Source organism: Amblyomma maculatum, chromosome 4, assembly GCF_055883805.1.
Source record: "Amblyomma maculatum isolate TAMU_Amacu chromosome 4, ASM5588380v1, whole genome shotgun sequence".
Taxonomy (NCBI): domain Eukaryota; kingdom Metazoa; phylum Arthropoda; class Arachnida; order Ixodida; family Ixodidae; genus Amblyomma; species Amblyomma maculatum.
The window spans coordinates 102551790-102571870 of record NC_139347.1 but is presented as its reverse complement, the minus strand read 5'-3'; the positions used below and the strand labels follow the sequence as shown (position 1 = coordinate 102571870).

General features: G+C 46.5%; 1 protein-coding gene across 1 annotated transcript in view; it reads right to left on the bottom strand.

Annotated features, from left to right (window-relative positions):
- The window catches only part of LOC146191880 (disintegrin and metalloproteinase domain-containing protein 10-like), a 46535-nt gene that overhangs the window by 10947 nt on the left and 15507 nt on the right, over positions 1 to 20081 (bottom strand). Inside the window, exons 5-11 of the mRNA XM_084600387.1 lie at positions 18839 to 19216; positions 17245 to 17434; positions 16249 to 16439; positions 12197 to 12395; positions 10305 to 10461; positions 2307 to 2405; positions 66 to 256 (exon numbers count right to left, since the gene is read on the bottom strand). Of these exons, the coding sequence (XP_084456513.1) occupies positions 66 to 256; positions 2307 to 2405; positions 10305 to 10461; positions 12197 to 12395; positions 16249 to 16439; positions 17245 to 17434; positions 18839 to 19216 (1405 nt within the window). The remainder of the gene's footprint in view (positions 1 to 65; positions 257 to 2306; positions 2406 to 10304; positions 10462 to 12196; positions 12396 to 16248; positions 16440 to 17244; positions 17435 to 18838; positions 19217 to 20081) is intronic.

Sequence of the window (20081 nt, the reverse complement as noted above, 5' to 3'; positions counted from 1 at the left end):
ACGAGTGCGCGTAAAGCACATAAATGGCAACGCATAAAAGTACTTCGCATCCACCCTGCGCTTACCGGTCCCCTGGCAGGCGATGAGGCACAGGTCGTCCGCCGAGAGCCGGGAGCCCGTGAGCGTACACTCCTTGAGGCCGTACTTGACGCAGATGGAGCTCGAGCACTCTCCCTGCATGCACACCTGTGTTCCCTCGTTACATGGCGTCAGGTCCGGCTTCGCAGGACCCGGAGGGCAGGTGGCGTTGATGCCGCTTCACACGACGCAGTCAAGGAGCACACCCTCTCGCAAGCGACGAGCAAAGGAGAAAAAAAAAATGGCGAGGTTCCACCTGGCTTAACATAGTTAATGAGCGTAAGCTCCATTCGCTTTGCGATGGACTCATCAGGATTGTTCGAGCGTGCGCCTCCGCGCCGCATCGCCTGCACATCGTCTGCTCGCGGTGTATGGCTATTTGGTTGCAGATTAGTACAAATAGATTCTACCTACGTACCATGCTTTGAAAAAATCATTCGCAAGATTTATAGCCTTCTGAGTTACGTTATGCTCTTTGTCACATCCGCGCTTTTAGTTCATCGTACTGATCGTACGATAACAAAGCCGCGGTATAGTACTCTAGAATATTCTAGAGCAGTGTAGCACGGTGGCAACTTATAGACCAACATCAGCCTATTAGTGTCATCTGGTTTTCCGAACTGCAACAATTTTACCACCGAACCGGCTTTCTTCTTTAGGCCTGTAAGAGGCAAGATCATCACACTCCAAGTAAAAAATAAAGGTAAGTTAGCGCTCATAAATTTTGCTGTAGGTGAGATGAAGTCAAAAGAACGCTGAGTGCACAATTATTAATGAATAATCCAAAATCCAGTCCCAACGACGAGTTGACTGCGACGCCCGACATCCAGCTTCGAAGCGCGCCGACACGTTCAAAACGTGTTTTCAGCGTGCGCAAGGGTCGCGAACTCTAAATTCGCGAAATCTATGCATAGCGAGCTTACGTTAAGGCTCGATTTGAAACCGTGTTTCGAAATTGTGCGCTTTAAAGCATGTTATAACCTATGCTTCAAGGCCATGTTATACTGGCACTACATTTCACAGCGTCATAATGTCACCTCTGTACTCATTGTAGCTTCGGTAGGGCTGCAAGGAGCTACAGAGATAGAGTATAGCTGGCGCCGATGAATTACCTTGGAGAATGGCAGCACTTGCGCTCTAAAACGCTCGCTTCTCGTACCCCTAAGGGAAACGACTGCATAAACACGACTGTAAGTGTATGTGTTACCTTCGCAAAATGATGGTGGCCACGTGGTGGCCAAATGTGATCATGCGCCCCTTTGAGATAGGAAACCACGCTCGTGCAACACGAAACGTCTTTACGGTCCGTCAGCACCGCGTCTGGCAATGCCTCAGGTGGTTGAAGTTGCTGCTATAGCAAATGCGCTGTTCAAATTCCAATCTCCGCCACCTCCTTCACTTTACTTGCTACTACTTTTCAACCATTTCCGCCTGAAAACCCTGAAAGCTGTACCATCAAGTACATCCTCAATCCTACGGAGGCCCTTTATTTAAGCATGCAGTTCTCCTCACCGTTGAGGCTAAGAAATTGGCAGCATTTTCATTGGAAAGCCCCTCTATTCACGTGATAGAATGATTATGGAACAACGAAGTTATTGAGGCGAAAGCCTTTATGGTCTCACGGAACGAAATCTCGTGAGCGAGAGTTGTGCGCGAGATCTGTCATATTCCGCGAGATGTGTTCACGTCTAGCGTTCCTGCCATCTGCATCCCACACTTGAACGCACGCCAAGGAACGCCACGCGATAGAAGCGATGATGGTGTGCCGTCCAAACGCACACTTGCTGGAAAAAGTTGACAGATACTGCGCCTTCCCATTTCTGTACACAAATTGTAATTATATGTAGCACTACAGCGAACGTCGAAAAGAGGCAAACGGTGAGAGGCAAATGATAGAAGAAGGGCAGGCTTTCGCCATTATCCTCTTAAAAGACATCTACGATACCCACTAATTTTGTTTTTATTTTGCAAAAGAAACTGCACAGTTCAAGTGCGAAAACGGCGAGAATGAATTAGTAAGCGAAATACATCACTTCGGGAAAGGTTATCAGCATATACAGGGCACTGTATAGCCGAATAATATCAATTTGATTTTGATGGCGATAGTGGATCTTAGTCAAGGTATAATATATGCACAAAGAAACAAAAAAAAACATCATCTAGCTTCACCTATCAGGCTAGTGGTCCGTACAATGCCCACGGCTTTTGGACAGCGCATGAAAGGATACTCGCAGTGTGATACGTTCCGGCACATGGTTTCCGCTCGGCACAATACGCTGGATTCGAGAAGCTTACAGTTGCTGGTGCAGCAAGGGCCAGCTGACGGACTGCAACACACGTATAAAAATATAATGAATGAAAACTGGAACCTTGAAAGGGACTTGTTCCCACTGAATTTGAACACAAAGTTTCAGAGACGTTTCGGCAGTGCTTAAAGCCGTCTAAACCTATACGTTCCGATTAATGCAACTGTTACCTCGGTAGCATGCTGAAAATTGTTCAGTTTACTGAGGCGCGTCACCACGCTCAACTGCAGCACATACCAGTTCACCGATATTCGAATTGAGTTATGTGCTCTACACGCCAAAGCTAACTGCAACAATGTTCACTCTGTTCTACAAGTGTCACTTAGAGAATACACAGCGGTATTTTGGTAGCTACTGCGTTCCGCCGATTTGAGAGAGTCCCAATTAAGGAGACCATCGATCTGAGATTCCTACTTGCGTAACTATTTCTGCATTCCTCAAAAATGCACGAATTCAGTTTTGACTACGTTCTTTTGAAACGACCTTGTGCCCCTCTGCTCCACTTCAATCTACAAGAAATTCTGCGTACGAAAAATAAGCTATCAAACAACCTCACTATACTTGGTAAATGCGCTTGTTACTTTATTTGTATTCTTCCTGTCCCCAGCATGTCATCTGTGGATGACAATCAGAAATGAGCACGACAAATGAAAAGTTGTACCAAGATAAGTTGCAATCAATTTGTTCGCACTCTGAATGAAGAAGAAAGTGTGCTGCTCCGTAAGCACCAACCCGACTGGTAATTTAAACAGGCGCCGTCAATCCTTGCGATTTGCTTCCGACCGATCTACATCGAAAACAAGCAGGAATGAAATAATTTCCTCACAGTATTGTATTTAAAACGCGTATTGTACTTTGTCGTATGACATGAAGAATGACATGGATGACATGACATGGTCAGAATCATTCATTACTATGGCGAATCATCAGCAACACTAAATGCGCGTGCATACCGCATGCGAATTTACTGTTGCTGATGATTCGCCACGGTAGTGAATGATTATGGCGCGTTTTTTTTTTTTTTTTTTTTTTTTTCACTAATGGTCCCCAACACTCACGCAACAAGGGAGAACCAGGTCGACTCCGTCGTCTGTAACCGCTACTGTATTGCTTTGCTCTAGCAGGAATCAAGCTTAAGGGCTCTCTTTCAGCGCCTGTTATTACCGGCAAACGTTGTTTCTTTTCATCTCTTATATTTGCGGCCATATTACCCCAGCAACCTTTCTAGTCTTCTCCGGTCACCTGGCGCTCCGCTACCAGTCTCTGTCGTACCGCTTGGCTTCTGCTGGAATACAGTATACGCTACCCTTAACACCGTTGGTTAACCTAATTTTGCATTTCATGCATATGCCCATTTCTTCTTAATTTTGACTATGGTATAATTAACTAGCGTTTGTTCCCTGGCCCACTCTGCTTTCGTGATTCTTAAAGTTAGACATGTCATTTTCATATACACAGTCCTCTGCATTGTCCTCAATTTCCGTTGCACCTAACTATTGCGGGAACACTCCTGCTCCAAATGTGACATACAGCATTAACATACTTTGCTGATTAGAGACACTATAAACTGCCAATCATGGTCTAAGAGTACCTTTCATGCGCTCCACCTTAAACTTATTCATTTTGTTATTTCGCTCACGTGGTTATACATCTACAGTCACTAGCTGTCCTAAGTAGACATATTCCCTCGTTATATTTAACCTTCGTTGGCTATTATAAAGTTCTGTTGCTTTCCGAAACTGCTGAGCATTAATTTTGTTCATCCTAATTTGTACGTCCATCGTTCCGATTGTAAGTCCTTAATGTGATACTTTGTTACAGACGTTCCCGCTCCGCGCTGGAACTTTGTTCAGAACTATGACCAAGGCTGTTCCCTGTTGTGAATAAGGCTCCTATGTGGGGTCGAAACGTCTTTCCATCTATGTTCTTTTAGTCTGCGTCATTTTCTTTCGCCGCGCATCATATCAACCTTACAGAAGCTTGTGTCATACCCTCGACTTCAAATTACTTATCAAGTCAGCATCATCAGTAAATCACAGATTATTGTGGTATCCTCCGTCAACTGTCCCCGATCAAGATCTCTGAATGCTTTCTGCGAACGTGTGGTGAATAGTACAGGAGAGATCTCTCCCTGCCGAACACCATTCTTCATTGTGATTTTACTCATTTGCCTTAATATATGGTGACTGTCCAGCCGCTACATATATTTTCTAGTAGTTTAACATATGCCCCTTCTACATCCTGGTTCTGTAACGCCTGCATGACTGCCGAGTTTTCGATCGATGGGAATTGGTTACCAGGAGTTGAATATTTGTTAAGAAAAGCGAGACAATTGCATCCCCTCGCTAACTCCTCATTTTATCTTGGCTTTTAACTACGTCACTCGTCATGTGATTTCCATGTCTTTCGACGCGATGTTACGTGAAGAAATATATTTCCCGAAACTGACGAGAAGTGGTTTCTTCTCATCATACAAAAGCAATCATTTGCTTTTTCTGCGGTTTTAGCATGGCGTTCTTCTTTGTAGGCGGATTTGTCACCTTCGTAAGCGCTCTCGTGATTTTGGCTTTCTGTACACAGTCGAGCAGTCTTCGGTTTTAGCGGTTAATCGTCACTAGCGATAGCTTGATTCTAGGTGGTGACGGTTTAGCGCGCACAGCAATGTCTTCCCGCTAGACGCTTCGCTGTCATCTCGCTCCATTGTCCTGGCAGCGCCATAACTGAAATGTAGAACGGTGCACACGCGCCCACAACTCGACCTGAGCGTCTACCAAGTCAAACCGCCCAACTAACTTCCCTGCAATACATTTGACACTGAGTACTGTCGGATACAGCTCAATTCAGCGGTAACCGCCACACACAATTCCTCCTCGACAGGATGTAGTTCGCTGTTAAAGCGTTCTTGATTGCATAAGTAAAAAGCTAAGTATCAGATCATATTACCAGCTCAAGAAATTATATGCCTCTGGGATCCTTTTCTGTAGCCAAATTTCAAGAACTAACTTTGTTTGCTGCTTAGCAGAGTAACACACTTGCCGCGTACCCTGGCTCGTAGCTAACAAATGCTGCATTGTTTTATTTTGTTTCTTTTACTTGTATACCAAGTCACTGTCGTGCGCTGACAGAGCGAACGTAATATCAGAGCTGGTTGCTAGCCAATCTGATAGATGACGCCACTGAACTGTCTTTAGTGTGCCCTAGCGTTCTCGCTCTCGATCTGTTAGTTGGCGGGCGCGTTCATTACCACTGTAGCATTCCGTAATGGTGGCAGCAAGCATGGCGCTATCGTCTCTAGGGTGCCTAGTCGAATAATCTGAGTGGCACGTTGAAACCGTTCTTATGGACCAGCCCGCAAGGTCTCATACAAAAACCGGCTATACCGCCCAGGTGGTCAAACTCGTTCATTACCAATCCCCCGGCCCGCAATATGCATCCTCTGTTCCACCAAGGGCGCCGGAGGGCGCGGGCCAAACACATCCAGGAAAAATGCGGGAAAGTCATTGAGTCCTACTACGTAGACGCAGCAAAGTCACAAGCGGGGTACATGGTAGTGGTTGTGATTCACCAACAACAACTGGTTGATGCCCTCACAATCTGCGATGACAATACAAAAACGGTCGAGGAGGTGACCATTGCTTTAGCCACCACGCATACCACCTGCGCCTATATAATCAGATTCTATGGCTGCCTACCGCAACTACATCAAAGGACGAATATGTCCTCAGGCTACCAGAATATTAACAAAATCATGGACACTCCGAACAAGACAAATGCCTCGTCTGGACACCGGGACATCAAGGCGTGGAAGGGAACGAGTGCGCCCATGCCGCTGCCCGAGCTCTCCTCCCCCGGAACTCGACGCCTCTATCCCCTACCACAGCCGGTCTCGAGGGAGAGGGCGCGCGCTCTTTCTTACGGCCTTCTCAATCGCTGCGGGAACAATGGGAACTTTTCTCCTTGAGCTACGCTCTCCGCCACCGCAAGGGGCGCGACCTGCTCACCGTTCGCTCCGCGTCTGCTTCAGCGGCGGCGGGTGGTTTTTGCCTGGTTTCGTGTTGTCGCTCGCGAGTTTCGTGGTGAGTGCAGCCCCGAAATTAAAGAGCACGGAAGGTAGATGCTGCAGCGGCATGTCGTCAACGTACCACACGTGAACGGATATAAAAAACACTGTCGTTCAGCAAACGTTCGACAAACATGGCATACATTGCGGCACGGTAGCTACTTTTGTTCATTTTAATCTGAATTTTCCCCAAGCCTGTACACGAATGGGAACAAAAAGAAAACTGAATGAGCAGTGATCACATCGAAGCTTCTTCAAGGCTAACATGACAGCAACTCGTCTGCAACAGCAAAACCGCCTTTCAGCGCTAGATGCGAAACCATTCATGTAGCACCGAAGATGAAAATAATTTCATAAAAATGTAATGTAAATTGCAAAATGCTTGCATGATATAAAGTATTAGTATAACAGTCAAAGTAAACGTTGTAGGGTTGAGTTTTAAGTGTTATTAGAATTCATATACTTGGCAATATGTGGTATTATAAACATTATTTTAGTTTTGCAAATAAACATTGTTTTAATGAACTTTTTACATGATATTATGCTTAATATGAAAACAAAAAATGGTTGATATTCATGACACCACTTGTGCTCGAAGTGGTAAAAAAAGGCCAATAAATGGTGAAGGTGATACTCGATGCAGTGACTTACAAATGAGTTCACCTGCTATATCGAAAGTATGCAAGAAACTTCTAAAGCGTTAAAGAAGGACACCCTCACTTAAGACTCATTTCAAGCCTTATATAGCGACCCATTGACGTTCTCTTCGGGAAAGTAAGGTTAATGTGCGGAAGGGAATGACATATGCCAGATGCGAGGGCCTTAACAGCTAGCGGCACATGACTACATGACTACATTGTCAAGACGAACGTTTCATCTGAGAGCAAAATCAAGGCACGGAAGGAAGTGATGGCATCTCCTACCATCCCATTTTCCACTGTCACATATTCCAGTTCACCTTACCTCGCTGGATATATCATTTAGTTAATCAACTTCGGGTCTGACGCTTGAGCTATTCTTCTTGAAACTAGCGAAAGAAGCAGCCCCATGTAGTACCCTCTTCTACGAGGACAATGTTCTAGTGGACTGCATTATCCGAAACCAGAGCTTGTTGCCCTATTGGACAAACCTTTTTTTTTTTTTCGAAAAAGCTGCCGTGCACCTACTACACACAAATGTTCTCGAAGTACTTAAGATCCTGATTCAGTCAGCATTTCAGAACTCAACACTGAGTTGCCAGAAAGGAATTGACAACAGCTATGTTATTAAGTCCGTTTCTTTGATATTTGAAAAATTTCTCAGAATTCTTCTTCTCAATTAATTATACCAGGAAAGTGACAGAGAAGACCGAAAGGCCAACTCCTTATGTGCACAAGCCGTGCAGGAAGATTTTGAGCCTGAATTTTCTAGACGCAGTTCGCATTTTGATGAATTGATGAATATATAGTGCAATGTGTAACTTTGAAGGAAAATTTTATTGTTTGCTGCTCTTTTCGATTCTGCTTAACTGTTTATGCCCATTTCATTGATTAAAAGTAGTCGCGAGACTACATATACATCTTCGGTCTTTCAACCGACTGATACGTTTTGAACGAAGCTAGAACAACCCAGTCCACTAGACAAGTGAAATTTTTACTATATGAGTAAATTTTTGTTATTTACTCTGAATCTGAGACGCGCCATGAATTTTTGCCGATGCCTCTTCTGATCTAAACGAAAACGGTAGCGGTTGACAGCATCTCCACCCAACAGTTCACCAAGAACTCACGTCAGGTTGCGCTACACCTGCTTAAAACATTCAAAGGCAGATTGCATAGCCTGGTAAATTTATTTTTGTACAAAACTTAGAGGTAAAAAATGTTGAAGTGTACCCGAAGCTTCATTCGACCGTGCACGGCCGAACTGACGAAGGAGCGCGTGCGTGAGCGGATTGTTGACTGCATTTTATTCCTCGTACACGATAAATGTTCGATGTTGATGACGGACTTTGTATAAACCATAAGGGGCGAAATGTCAGGACCTGCCAGTTGCAAATGACGCGGGCGAAGCTAAAAGCAAGCGCGCGTTTCCCTTGCGCGTGAACGTCTGTAGCGGAGGAGCAGCAGTGGGGCGGTGGCGACCCCACCGAGGCGCGGCGGGCGGTTGAAACAGACCCCATTGGAGAGGCCGTAAGAGAAGAGAAGCGCTCTCTCCCTCGAGACCGGCCGTGCCCCTACACACCCCTATCTCGGCCCTCTGACGACGTATGCGGAGAGGTCACAGCACTGCAGACTCTCTCGCAGAAAATATCCACCCCCAGCCAAGGGGCTCTCCATAGCGGAAGAAGTTAGATGGCAACGCCTACAGACAGGTACATATATACCACACCAGCCCGTTTAAACACAATACACCCCGGGTTCTGCGACCCCAATAAATATTGCGGGGAGAAGGCAGGCCTACAGCACATGGAGTGGGCCTGCCCACACAATCCACCTGATGACCCAAATGGAGCGCCCAACTATTTAGTTGTGGGAAGCTGCCCTATCCAGCTCTGGACTAGAGGCCTAACGGGCCCTCGTGACACGCGCGCGGTTAGCAGCGGAAGCCGCTGAAGTCCCTCACTAGGAATCCCACCTATACATCCCCCTCTTTTATCTCTGCTCAATAAAGTTTTTCAGTCAGCCAGTCAGTCTAGGGTCCCTACCTCATCACGTCTAAGCAGCAATTTTCTACACCTACTACTAGCTTCACCCATTACGTGACTACGGAGGCGCTGGCGCCAATCTCGTGGGGGGTGCAATTGTGCGCACCAGGGGGAAGACGTAAAGTTTCTATTGGTTCTCCGCCGTGTTCTTTGTCTGCTCTGAAGTCAACGAAATCCGCTGAAATCCAACAACTAAGCTAAATTAATTTCGTGGCTAAAACAAATAACCTCTGCTGATTTTCACTGCACTGGGAGGCACTACAACAAAGAAAAATTGTTAGTGGTCTCACCGCCGTGGCTCGGTAGTCAGGGCGATCGACTGCTGAAATCAATAGAGAGATTTAGCACACCGTGATCCGCGATCCGCTACCGTGATCCGCCACCGCGCGTTCCACTGCGCATGCCCAGATCCCTGGACGCCGATAGATGGCGCCACATACTTGATGTCGGCGCATTGACCTGCCGCATCGGAACCAATTAGCTTGTGCGCCCTGCCCACGAGCGGTAGAGGGTCGCGGTGGCGGATCGCGGATCACGGTATGCTAAATCTCTCTAATGACGCAAGTTCGATCCCGAATGCGGCGGTCAGTGCAGGTCAAGAACCTCAGGTGACCAAAATGACCTCCCTCCACAACAGATTTCCTAATAACTGCCTGAGTCACTTTGGGACGTTAAACCCCATCATCAAACATAAGCCAATATTGTTGATGGCGCAATGCACTTACAGAGCGGCTCCACAAAGTGTAAAAAGCTAGTAACCAGGAAAGTAGCGGGTACGTTGTTAGATGAGGGAAACAAAATATTCGCTTCCCTTTTGAATTTCATTCAAATACTTTAAATCGGCCCGTGGGCCGCATGGAGGAGGAATCAACATTTATTGTGCCCGAAATAATTCGGTGGTGCATGCTTGCACCAGATGGGGTGGTTCCTTAGTTGCGGGACCCATATGTTCCCAGCAGCTCCTGGCCTTTGTCCGTCAGTGCGAGCTGGATTGATAGGGCGGGGCTGGATAACAAGGTCTCCCATCGCTCAGGGGGTTTTCGGAGCTAGGCGTCCGCGTAGATGCCGCGAGAGTCGACCAAATATGGCGTTGCGAAAGGAGAATGGCGACCACACCTTGTGTCAGCAACATGCACGAAGGCATTGAGAGTAAAAATGCACGCACTCAGGCACCTACCTGCACTCCTCGCCCTTGCGGAGCGTGCACCCGGGTGCGCCGACCGTGTTGTGGCGCGGGTAGCAGCACTTCTCTTCGCAGTCGGCCATGTAGGTGCCGCAGTCGCACTCTTCGTTCCCTTCCACGATGTCGTTGCCGCAGATGGGACCGCCGAACACTGTTCGAGGACGAGACGGAGGCGATACATTCTTATGCGTCTTCTATACGCACCGCGTGTGCTGTGAGCAGTGTAAAGGACGGGCGAATGAATGTGAACCTGAACGGTGGCAGCGCTATACTTCTATAAGGATCAAACGTGTGCGTTTGATGTGATCCCGATATTGAAAGAAAATATTTGTCGCTCCCTTCCGGAATCTGGACAAGCCAGCAGCGTCATCACATTTCCTAAACTCACTAAAGAGGGAATGATCTGTTGACCTTAAGATAACTGAAGCGTTTCTTCCGCCCTTAATGGAGCTGATAACAGACTAGCTCCTGCACAGCGACTCAATTTACGAAATTATTGTTATCTGATTGTACCACCTTTCTGAAGAACCGAATGGCACTCTAGCGGTCCATCATTTTTTGATAGTCTCTATTCACCCTAACTAGTTTATAGCCTACCTAAGATTTTTACAAGAATTTTAGCCTGTGTTCTTCAGGAAGCGCAAATGAGCAGTCCCACATTTCAAAACCTTGGGAGACACTTAGGCGTCTCCCAAGGCCGCCATAAGATGAACCTTCAGCGTGTCTATCCGACACGTTTCGCGACAGGCGGTTCGTGATTGAGAGATTGGCATATAGTTTGGCCAGTGTTAAACGTCTTTAGTTGGTTTTCTTTTTGGCGAAAAGGAAGGCGCAGGACAGGCGGTTCGTGATTGAGAGATTGGCATATAGTTTGGCCAGTGTTAAACGTCTTTAGTTGGTTTTCTTTTTGGCGAAAAGGAAGGCGCAGTATCGGCCTCACTTTTCTCTGGAAACCTATCCGTAGGTTTTCCTGCGGAAACCTACTATACTTACCTACACTTAAAGCCGCAAAAAAAAAAAAACGGTTGCGTTACAATTTTGATATACAATCAATTACGTATTTTTGCCGACACGTTTGGAACGATGCATTCTTTTTTTTTTTTTTTTTCAGGTTACGGTGACGCCGTTTTGACCGAACGAGCTGAAAACAGGGCCCAGTCGCAGTGTCCTCGCCGCTCAGCTTAACGTGCGAGACGATCAGCGCAACATCATGTTAGAGAGCCGCCACCGCGCGATGCGCAGGGAGCTAGCTCAGTAGAAGAAAAAAAAAAAAGAGTCGTCCAGCCACCCTAGCGAAGAAGAGGCCTCAGCCCAAGTAACCCTAGGGAGGAAGACGACCGAAGCGAAAAAGAAATATGGACTCCGAACCTTATGAACGCATGCAACCTCGACTATTAGTTTAATTATTAATAAACAGTTTGCAAAACCAGCAAAAAAGGCATCCCGAATTAATTCGCGCATCATCAAGTAATCAAATCGCCTACAGTTATAGTAGTGTTTCTCCGCAAGAGCCAGGGATATGAGGTCCGCATGCTGCGCTTTCTCGTACGTGATGTAATTACACATGGACAATTTACCGCATAAGTACGAATATATTAAAAAAAACATTAAGCAAGTAACCCAATTCGCCGTGTGGAAATCGGCCCTCTCTTTTGCATTGCCCCAATCACTGGATTTCAAACTCAGCACCCTCAAAACAGCTGAAAATTTGGAAGGGTATTTTAAAGGCGGATCTATACCGCCTGCTTTTTTTTACTGCAAATCCGCGCGCTAATGATTAGTAACATCAAAATAGAAATATACACTAAACAACGTCATTCTTTTGGCTCAGAATAAAAGCTATAACTCAGCGGTTTGTGAAAGTGCCATGCCGAGGGCTGGCTCACCCTGAAAACAGTTCTCGCGGTTGCTCCTGCCTTCGAACATCGGCTTGAGGACGTTGGTGATGTTGCGTAGGCTGCAGGGCGAGAACTTGTCATTGTTGAAGTCTTCGCCCTTGGTGGCCGAGGGAAACATGATGTAGTTGCCCCGCGACCCGCACGGCGCGCAGGCCCCGAAACAGCTCACGCCAGGAGGGGCGTCGTGCTGTGCAGCCGTCAAGCATACGATTGAACCTCAGCATATCACAACGCTCCAGAAGGTGAGTTCGAATATTCGAGATGCTTCAGTAGTGGTTCAAACACTATCCTATACTATTTGCTGGCGTTTACAATGCTCATACGTAGCCTCCAAGCATGTGGAAGTTGCGACCTGGTGCCAAAACTCGGAGCTCATGCAGCTCTCGCTTGTCCCATCTAGAGATGTGAGGTAAATATTATTTTCCATGCGTATGAAACAAAGGAGATCAAGTTACCGTACTGACTTCCCGTTGCATACCCCGAAGAGGAGATCAGTATACAGTGTTGCATCTTTCGGGAAATATGTGTATATATCTCCATAATGTATACCGCTGTACCACGGCGGCGCCGGTAGTACTTGACACATCAGCAGAATTATTATATGTGTACGATTAGTCCCACAAATATTACTGAATATTCTTAAAAGCAGCAGATGCGTATTCCGTTACGTTTCATCACTATGTAATTTGCAGTTGATGCAATTCATATTTACACTGTTCTTAAATAATTGGTATATAAAATATTATTTACAAACCCCTACACATCAGGGACCGTTAGTCTAGTATTCTGTCTTTCGTTAGCTGCGTTAGTCGCTATGTTTAATTAACACTTTGGATTGGGCGAGTTTATTCGTTTCTAATAGGGTACGTATTTATTTGACCAAGAAGACAGGACACAAAGAAGAAATACATACGACAAGTACACTGCGCAGTATTCTTTGCGCAAGTACGTACGTTATTAGATATATTTACCTGTTGGCTGTGTATCCGTATCAGATAGTGTTATGAAGTAAACTGCAAAAACACACGAAACTTCCAGTATAGGCAAGTTTAAATTAACTATGTTCTCCCCTAATAAGAATTAACTTCAGATCAATCAGATTAACCTTGAGTAAGACAAAGGAAAACAAATACATCGGGCATCGTGGAGCATGCCGCCTAAACACAGAAAGAGTCTTTATTCATCCATCGTACAACTTCAAGAGATGTGCAGAAACAACTGTAACGCTCTCATCTAGCTGTTAACTGAAACCTCTTTCTACTTAAGGGTCGAGCGTTCAACTGACAGAGCTTTTCAGTGACACTTTATTAAATAATATCCTATATCTTAAGACTCACCATATAGTAAGGTTATGATTGCCGCTACCAGCTTAACCGTAATATAACTGAGGGTTAAAGGCAAAGCGGGAAACGAGCAATTATATGCGTCAATCACAAGATGAATTGAATTAATTATATTAATTGATTCATTTATGTAACCTCTAAAGGACATCATGGGAAGGGTATAAGATTGAGCGGAAGTGGGCATGCTTATCAGTACAGTCATACTAATAGGCACGACACGTTTCAGAAATAAGTTAAAATAATAAAATCAAGCATACAGGACATATCTGAAAACTAATATAAGTGATTAAATTGAAAGCACTTGATAGATCACATTGGTACAACACATTCAAAGGTTTAAAAATAGGTTTCTCCTGCGTCGATACATCGCTTCCAATGAGATTTCCAGACATCGAAGACCTCATCACCCTCTCCGGAATTTCCTTCAGAACCTGCAAGCCTGTTTGACTTTGTCAGCTGTCCCTAAATAATATCATTTCGTGAGAGTTTTTAAGCGCAGAATTAAAATTATCTGAGGCAGCCAGGTCACCGCTGTGAGGCGGCTTACGAACTACGGACGCCTTTGATTCGGTCAGAAAACCGATCACGAGAAAAGCTGTTTGGGCAGGCTCGTTGACACGGTGAAGTTTCCAACCATCCGCGATGTCAGGTCGAACGCGACCATTCCTTCCTTTGTATCTCTTAAGCATTTCCGCGTAAAATTGGCGTTGACTACTGTGCGATATGGTGCAAGCTCATAGCGGGCGAGCCTTCTGATGTCAAAAACCGCAATGTATGAGCACCGTCATGGCCCTTGGCTCGCTCATTCTGGCCTTCTTGGAGCGAGGGGCGACGAGGAATGCATTGGGAATTTTGCGTTTTTGTTTTGGAGTCGTATTCAAACACTCAAGGCTCATCATTTATGATGACACTGCCCCACAAAAATTGGGCCACTTTCACAGAAGTATCAATGATCCTGCCACATTTAAACTAGGAGCGTTTATTGGTTGTCCGTTAATACTTGGGGCACAGTTTCGTGCACACTTTTCGCGTCTGCAAGTTATTCGTCAAAATCTCGTGAACCTTATTTTTTAAATGTCACTGTCTGTGCCACTAAATGAACACTCGAAAGACCGTCTACGTTCAAAAGATCTCTTACATGCATCAACCAGCGCAGGCTTAATCGCTAACCTCCTCAGGATCTCCTCAAAAGGCCCTGTGCCACCCGTAGACTTTATTCACGGCAAGCATCAACAAAGTCCGCCTTTCTCATACGAAATGTTTGTATTTTGTGGAATTACTTCGTTTGACACAAGACTTAGTCTTTCATTTGTCCAACGAGCACTGCATTACGGCTTGCAAGGGAGATGAAAATCAGTTTCATGGACAAGCCTGTTTTTTCTTTCCAGGCTGTCGTAGGGTACTGAACTATATGGAACCTGCACTGAATAGGGGGCGCTGCAATTGTTCCACAGCGTGCCTCAAAAATGCTGCTGTTAGCCGCTTGGTTCGCGATAAACGACTGAGCATATTCAGCAGCATTATAGATACGCGTGTAACAGATAACGCCCTTGCCCAGGCGCTCTCAATGTAGCCCAGTTATCTGACACAGACCGTACAAAGCTTCGACATTGCGTGCAATCTGATTCCTGTAAGCTCCTATAGGTGGTGTGAAAACGCCCTAAGAAACCGCCTCAAAAGTACTTGCTCTTCTCGCTAGGATATGCGTAACGGCGCGGCGATCGACACAGCAAACTTCATTGCAGGCTGCCTATACCACGCGTGCGTAAGGTATCTTCAGCATCCAGTGTAGCCAATGTCCAACCAAGTCCCTTACAGTAGCCCTGGCTGGGCACTGGGCAGCGGCATACTAAGTTAGACATCACTTTGATATGAATAGAATGCTCCTATGCTATGTTTCGCCAACGGCACCCTCAAGAACGAATGCAGCGCAAAGGAACAAAGGCGACAAGATAGAGGAAAAAGAGGGCCAGTCTTGTCGCCCTTGTTCCTTTGCTCTGCAGCTTCATGGTACCTCACGTACTAAGCACCCCCAGGTCAGGCGCCAGAGAATATTCGTGCTAGACTTTTACCATGTTAAGTAGCGTTCACAATCAAATAATGCGTCTCTTAGTCGAGAGCAGCACAAGCATGATATATCTTGCAGTGCTGGCGTGACAGTTTCTAGAGACTAACTTCGTTGCAGGTGTCGTCTGGGCAAAAACACGTCTATCTCCGCAGTGTCGATCGGGTGACAGAGTTAAAATCCAAAACCACTGCCTTCCGCAACGCTTCCCTCGCCGCTTTGAAGTATGACGTCACGGCTGCTCACGATGCCAGTTGACCGCGGAAGCGTGGATAACGTAACATATGCAGCGCACTCACTTCGTTCAGACGTCACAAGGACTGCGTACTCGCTGTCGTCGACGCATGCGCTACTCTAATGGAATCGCGGCACGTAGACACTAGGGTGAAAAGTTTGGACGCTTCGCCAAAGTTCGTTTAGGTTCCCCTTTGTTTCAACGCCATGTTCTTCTGTTCTGGAGTCAAGATCACCCGCGGCGAGCAGACAGCGTGAGCTAAAGAAAGGACTTAAGGAGACACGAGAGCAACACTCATGTCCTACTTTAGGTGATCCACCGCGCGAAGCCTAATTTTGAGACAACCTTCGCACGGTTGTTAGCAATGCGCCGACGGGCGGATGTCTTGCACACTTACGGGCGAGCCGAAGTTGTGGCCTATCTCGTGGCAGAAGGTTATCTCGGAGATGGACAGCGACACCGGACTGTTGTAGTTGAGGAACGTCATGATACCCGTGTTGAGGCTCAGGTAGTACTGCCTGTACTCGGTTGTGCCGGGTTTCAGGTCCACGGAGGGCCGGTTCTTCTCGCAAATGCCGCCCTGACCCACTGCGGAGACAAGATAGCCGAACTGCTGCCTGCTCTTTTTCCAACCTAGTGTCATACTACTACTGCTATAATCGGCCAAGTGTAGCGGAAAGTACACCTGCGGGGGCAATGGAATACTTCAGAGTGAAGTATTCAATGGAGGAATTGCACTTTTGTTATAGGATAGAATAACAATTTGAGGAAATTTTTCTTGGTAGTATTGCAACAAACGTTATCATAAAACATTCGTACACCTCCACGCCGATGATAGTGATGCCCACCGTGCCTCAATCGAATTTACAAGGTCGACTCCACTTAGCAGGAACGCTTGGTGTATGGCTCTGCAGCCTGTGCAACACCCCGCTGCCACAATGCCCGAGTCTTAGCAAGCCGTTTCATGTGGGATTTAACGATTCCAAACCTAAACATAGCCTGTGAGAAACGTCATGGCGGAGGGCTCCGGATTAATTTCGAGAACCTGGAGTTTTTTATAGTGTACTTTAATCGCAAAGTTCGGAGGAGTTTTCCTGCACCAGAATACAGTTGCCTTATGATACTGTACCAACACGCTACATATGTGAGGCGACCACAACAGGGGTTGCACGAACTATATATAACCACGCGCTCAAGTGTTCCTTTTGAGCCAGACTACAGCTTCTGCACTATAACTATCTAACCACACGCTCAAGTGTTTCCTCCGTACCAGGCCATTTGTGCCTGGTCCTTTTTGCAAGTAGACTTTAGTCACCCTGCGTGACTAGGCCCACCCTGGCATCCACGTGACCCGAAAGCCGTGTAGCTATAATGCACTCGAAACCGGCCTTACGCTGCGGCCTGGCGATCCAGGCGAGGCCTAGTATCCCGTCAGCAAAGTCCCGGAAGGTCCAGGTATATGCCAAGCAGAAGTCGTCGTTGTTCTCCTTGGAAGTCAGATGCAGCAAGTAGCTGGCGTCGATGCCGTCTGAGCAGAACGGGTTCTTCTTCACGCCTTCGGCGCAGCTCTGGCTATCGTTGATCTGCACCACGGCATTAATATTAACAGCACCTTAACTTTCGTAGCGAAAGCACTAGAAAATACCGTATCGGAAAGGCAGCGCTTCGCGAATGGCCCATAACAGCTTTGATCCACAGAACCGGGAAGAGATAGTAAACGCGTTTACTATCTCTGCCCTTTCTGTTTTCACACGTGAAACGTTTCTGCGCTGCCCCAACGTCCGAAAAAAATATATATTGGCGTTCAGTGGAATAATGGGTGCAACGGAGCTGGCAACAAAGGAGCCAGCTTCCCCATCAATGGTGATATAGCTATCTCCCTAGGCTTTAAACCGTAGCATTGCAGCTTTATAGCACACAGACCAAGTCCTTCCTTAGTGTGTAAAAAAACCACCGTCATTAACAGGTTTGGCCAAACGTTTTGATGTCATACCATTACATTGTTAATTGAAGGCGATGTAGTGAACTTACGACGCCCCAGCCTTAGAGATCCTGATTGGTGAGTATATAATTTTCTAACCTGTCCTGAGGTTTGAAACTTTAAGTGCGCCCTGAGTGCTGGAGCTATATGTACGGCAGGCTAGTAAAGTTTGTGCCAGGAATTATATTTTTTTTTATTTTACGAAAGCTGCACTCCGTCACAAGAATCCTAAACTTTTCCTCTCCGTTCTTCACAATATGCCGCCTTTTCCCAGCTCTCCGCAAAACGGCCGGCTGATTCGCACGTATCACACGAATTCTTTTAGTCATGGAACTAAGATTTTTCAACTGTACCGTCCAACTAAACTTGCTATGTGTAATAGCAAAAAAAATATGGAGCCGAATTCAATCTTCAGCGCTCTTCATTTTCAATTTCGAAGTTGTTTTTGCGTGTCTTGCGGCTTTTTGTTGTGAAGCCATTTCTGAAGTGGCCAGTCTGATTGCGAGCATCCAGCACACACATAATCTCGCGACGTAACCTTGCACCCTACGTCTATTTCTCTGTTTTCAATTATCGCAATTCCTCATTTCAGCGTTGACAACCCTGTACACTTTGTCTTATGACAAAGCACCCCTTTTGAATTGTTTTCACATGATACCCTCATATGACAGTCAATCTGGCAGCATTTCTGCCGACATCTGGCGAGAGGTTCAAATCTGCGCCAGAACGCTTGCAGGCGGCTTTCGGCCATCCACAACAAAACAACAAAGGGGGGAGGAGAGCTGTTCGATATGCCCAAGAAAAGTTTCTGAACTTCATCCTCGGAAACATATATAGTTTTCGGTAGTTTTCGTCTTCGACAGACAGCTTCTCGCTCAAAACGGTGCGCTCACCCACCCCCTACCTCGAAATGCGCCAATGCCGAAAGCAATGAACGCACCTAAACAGACGCGAACCCATTGGCACCACAGTGCGTTCTCCAAAGAAGGAACCACCAAGCGCTCACCCTAATTTTCTGCACAATGAACGTGATATCCTGGATGTTTCCGAAGGTGGTGCGTCGGTAGACGGCACTAGCGCGGATGACGTGGGTCGAGATGAAGGCCGTGATGCGCGCGCGTGTGCGAAGCGCGTTCGAATCCTCTTCGTGCATGTGACCGTACAGCAAGTGGTCAATGGACAGCTTCAGGTTGCACACGCGCCTGGATGTGGACGAAACAGCACTGCGCGCCGACGCGTTTAGCGCCGCCTCATCGTCACCGTTGTCGGATACCTCGCCGTCATCTGGAAGGTCGCCGCTGTCGGCGAAAGCTTGAGGTCCCCGTGTCCCGCTACTCGTCCAGCGTGCGACCGTGTCCCTACGCCTGCGAACCGGCCAGCGCTTCTGAAAACGCAAAACAAGGCGTCAAGCCACAGAAGCCGTTCAGTGTGTAAATCAGTGCACAGCGTTTAGCGAGAACGTATAGGCCTCACTCATCACCGACTAGAGGAGTTTGGTTTCGTTTTCATAAGGAACAAAACCGTAGGAACAACAAGACCCTTCCTGCCGTTTCTGTTATTTTGTTCTTTACGATGTCCCACTAATTGGCCTAGAACCACGCTCTAATGGTTTCTTTTCGTTTGTTTTTTTAGAGTGCAACGTCCCAAAGTGACTCAGGCTATCGGGAACGTCGTGGTAGAGGACTCGGAAAATTTGGGGCATTTTAACGTGCATTGGCGTCGCACAACAAACGAGCGTGCTTTTCGCCTCTACCGAGAACAGGCCTCCGCAGCCAGGATTTGATCCCGCGTCCTTGGGTTCGGCAGTCGAGAGCCCTCACCGCTGAGCCACAGCGGCGGCGATGACCTGACGTTCAAAAGCAGCCGCCTCGGCACGGTACAGTTGCTGTCAACAGTAAATGAAACGGAAGTTTGTCGACAACATTTTATTTCTTCGAAACCTCCGTGCATCTTGTAATCTGCACATTGACAGTTGCCTTCGTATAAATTTGTAAATATTCTTAAAATGAAGGAGGTCAAATTTTCTGTTTCCTTAATATTGTCTTCTATTTACTTTTGACAGCACAATGACCAATACACATTTCACTTTTACCCCAAGCAAGCCAACCTCGAACAGAGATACCTCAGTCATAGATAACACTTGATCTTTCGGTTTCATATTGTCACGATGTTGGTAACTGGGGCTAGCTTAACTGAGCTGGTACAGGTGAAATTCCACGGCCCGAGTTTTATAGTGTATCCTGCGAATG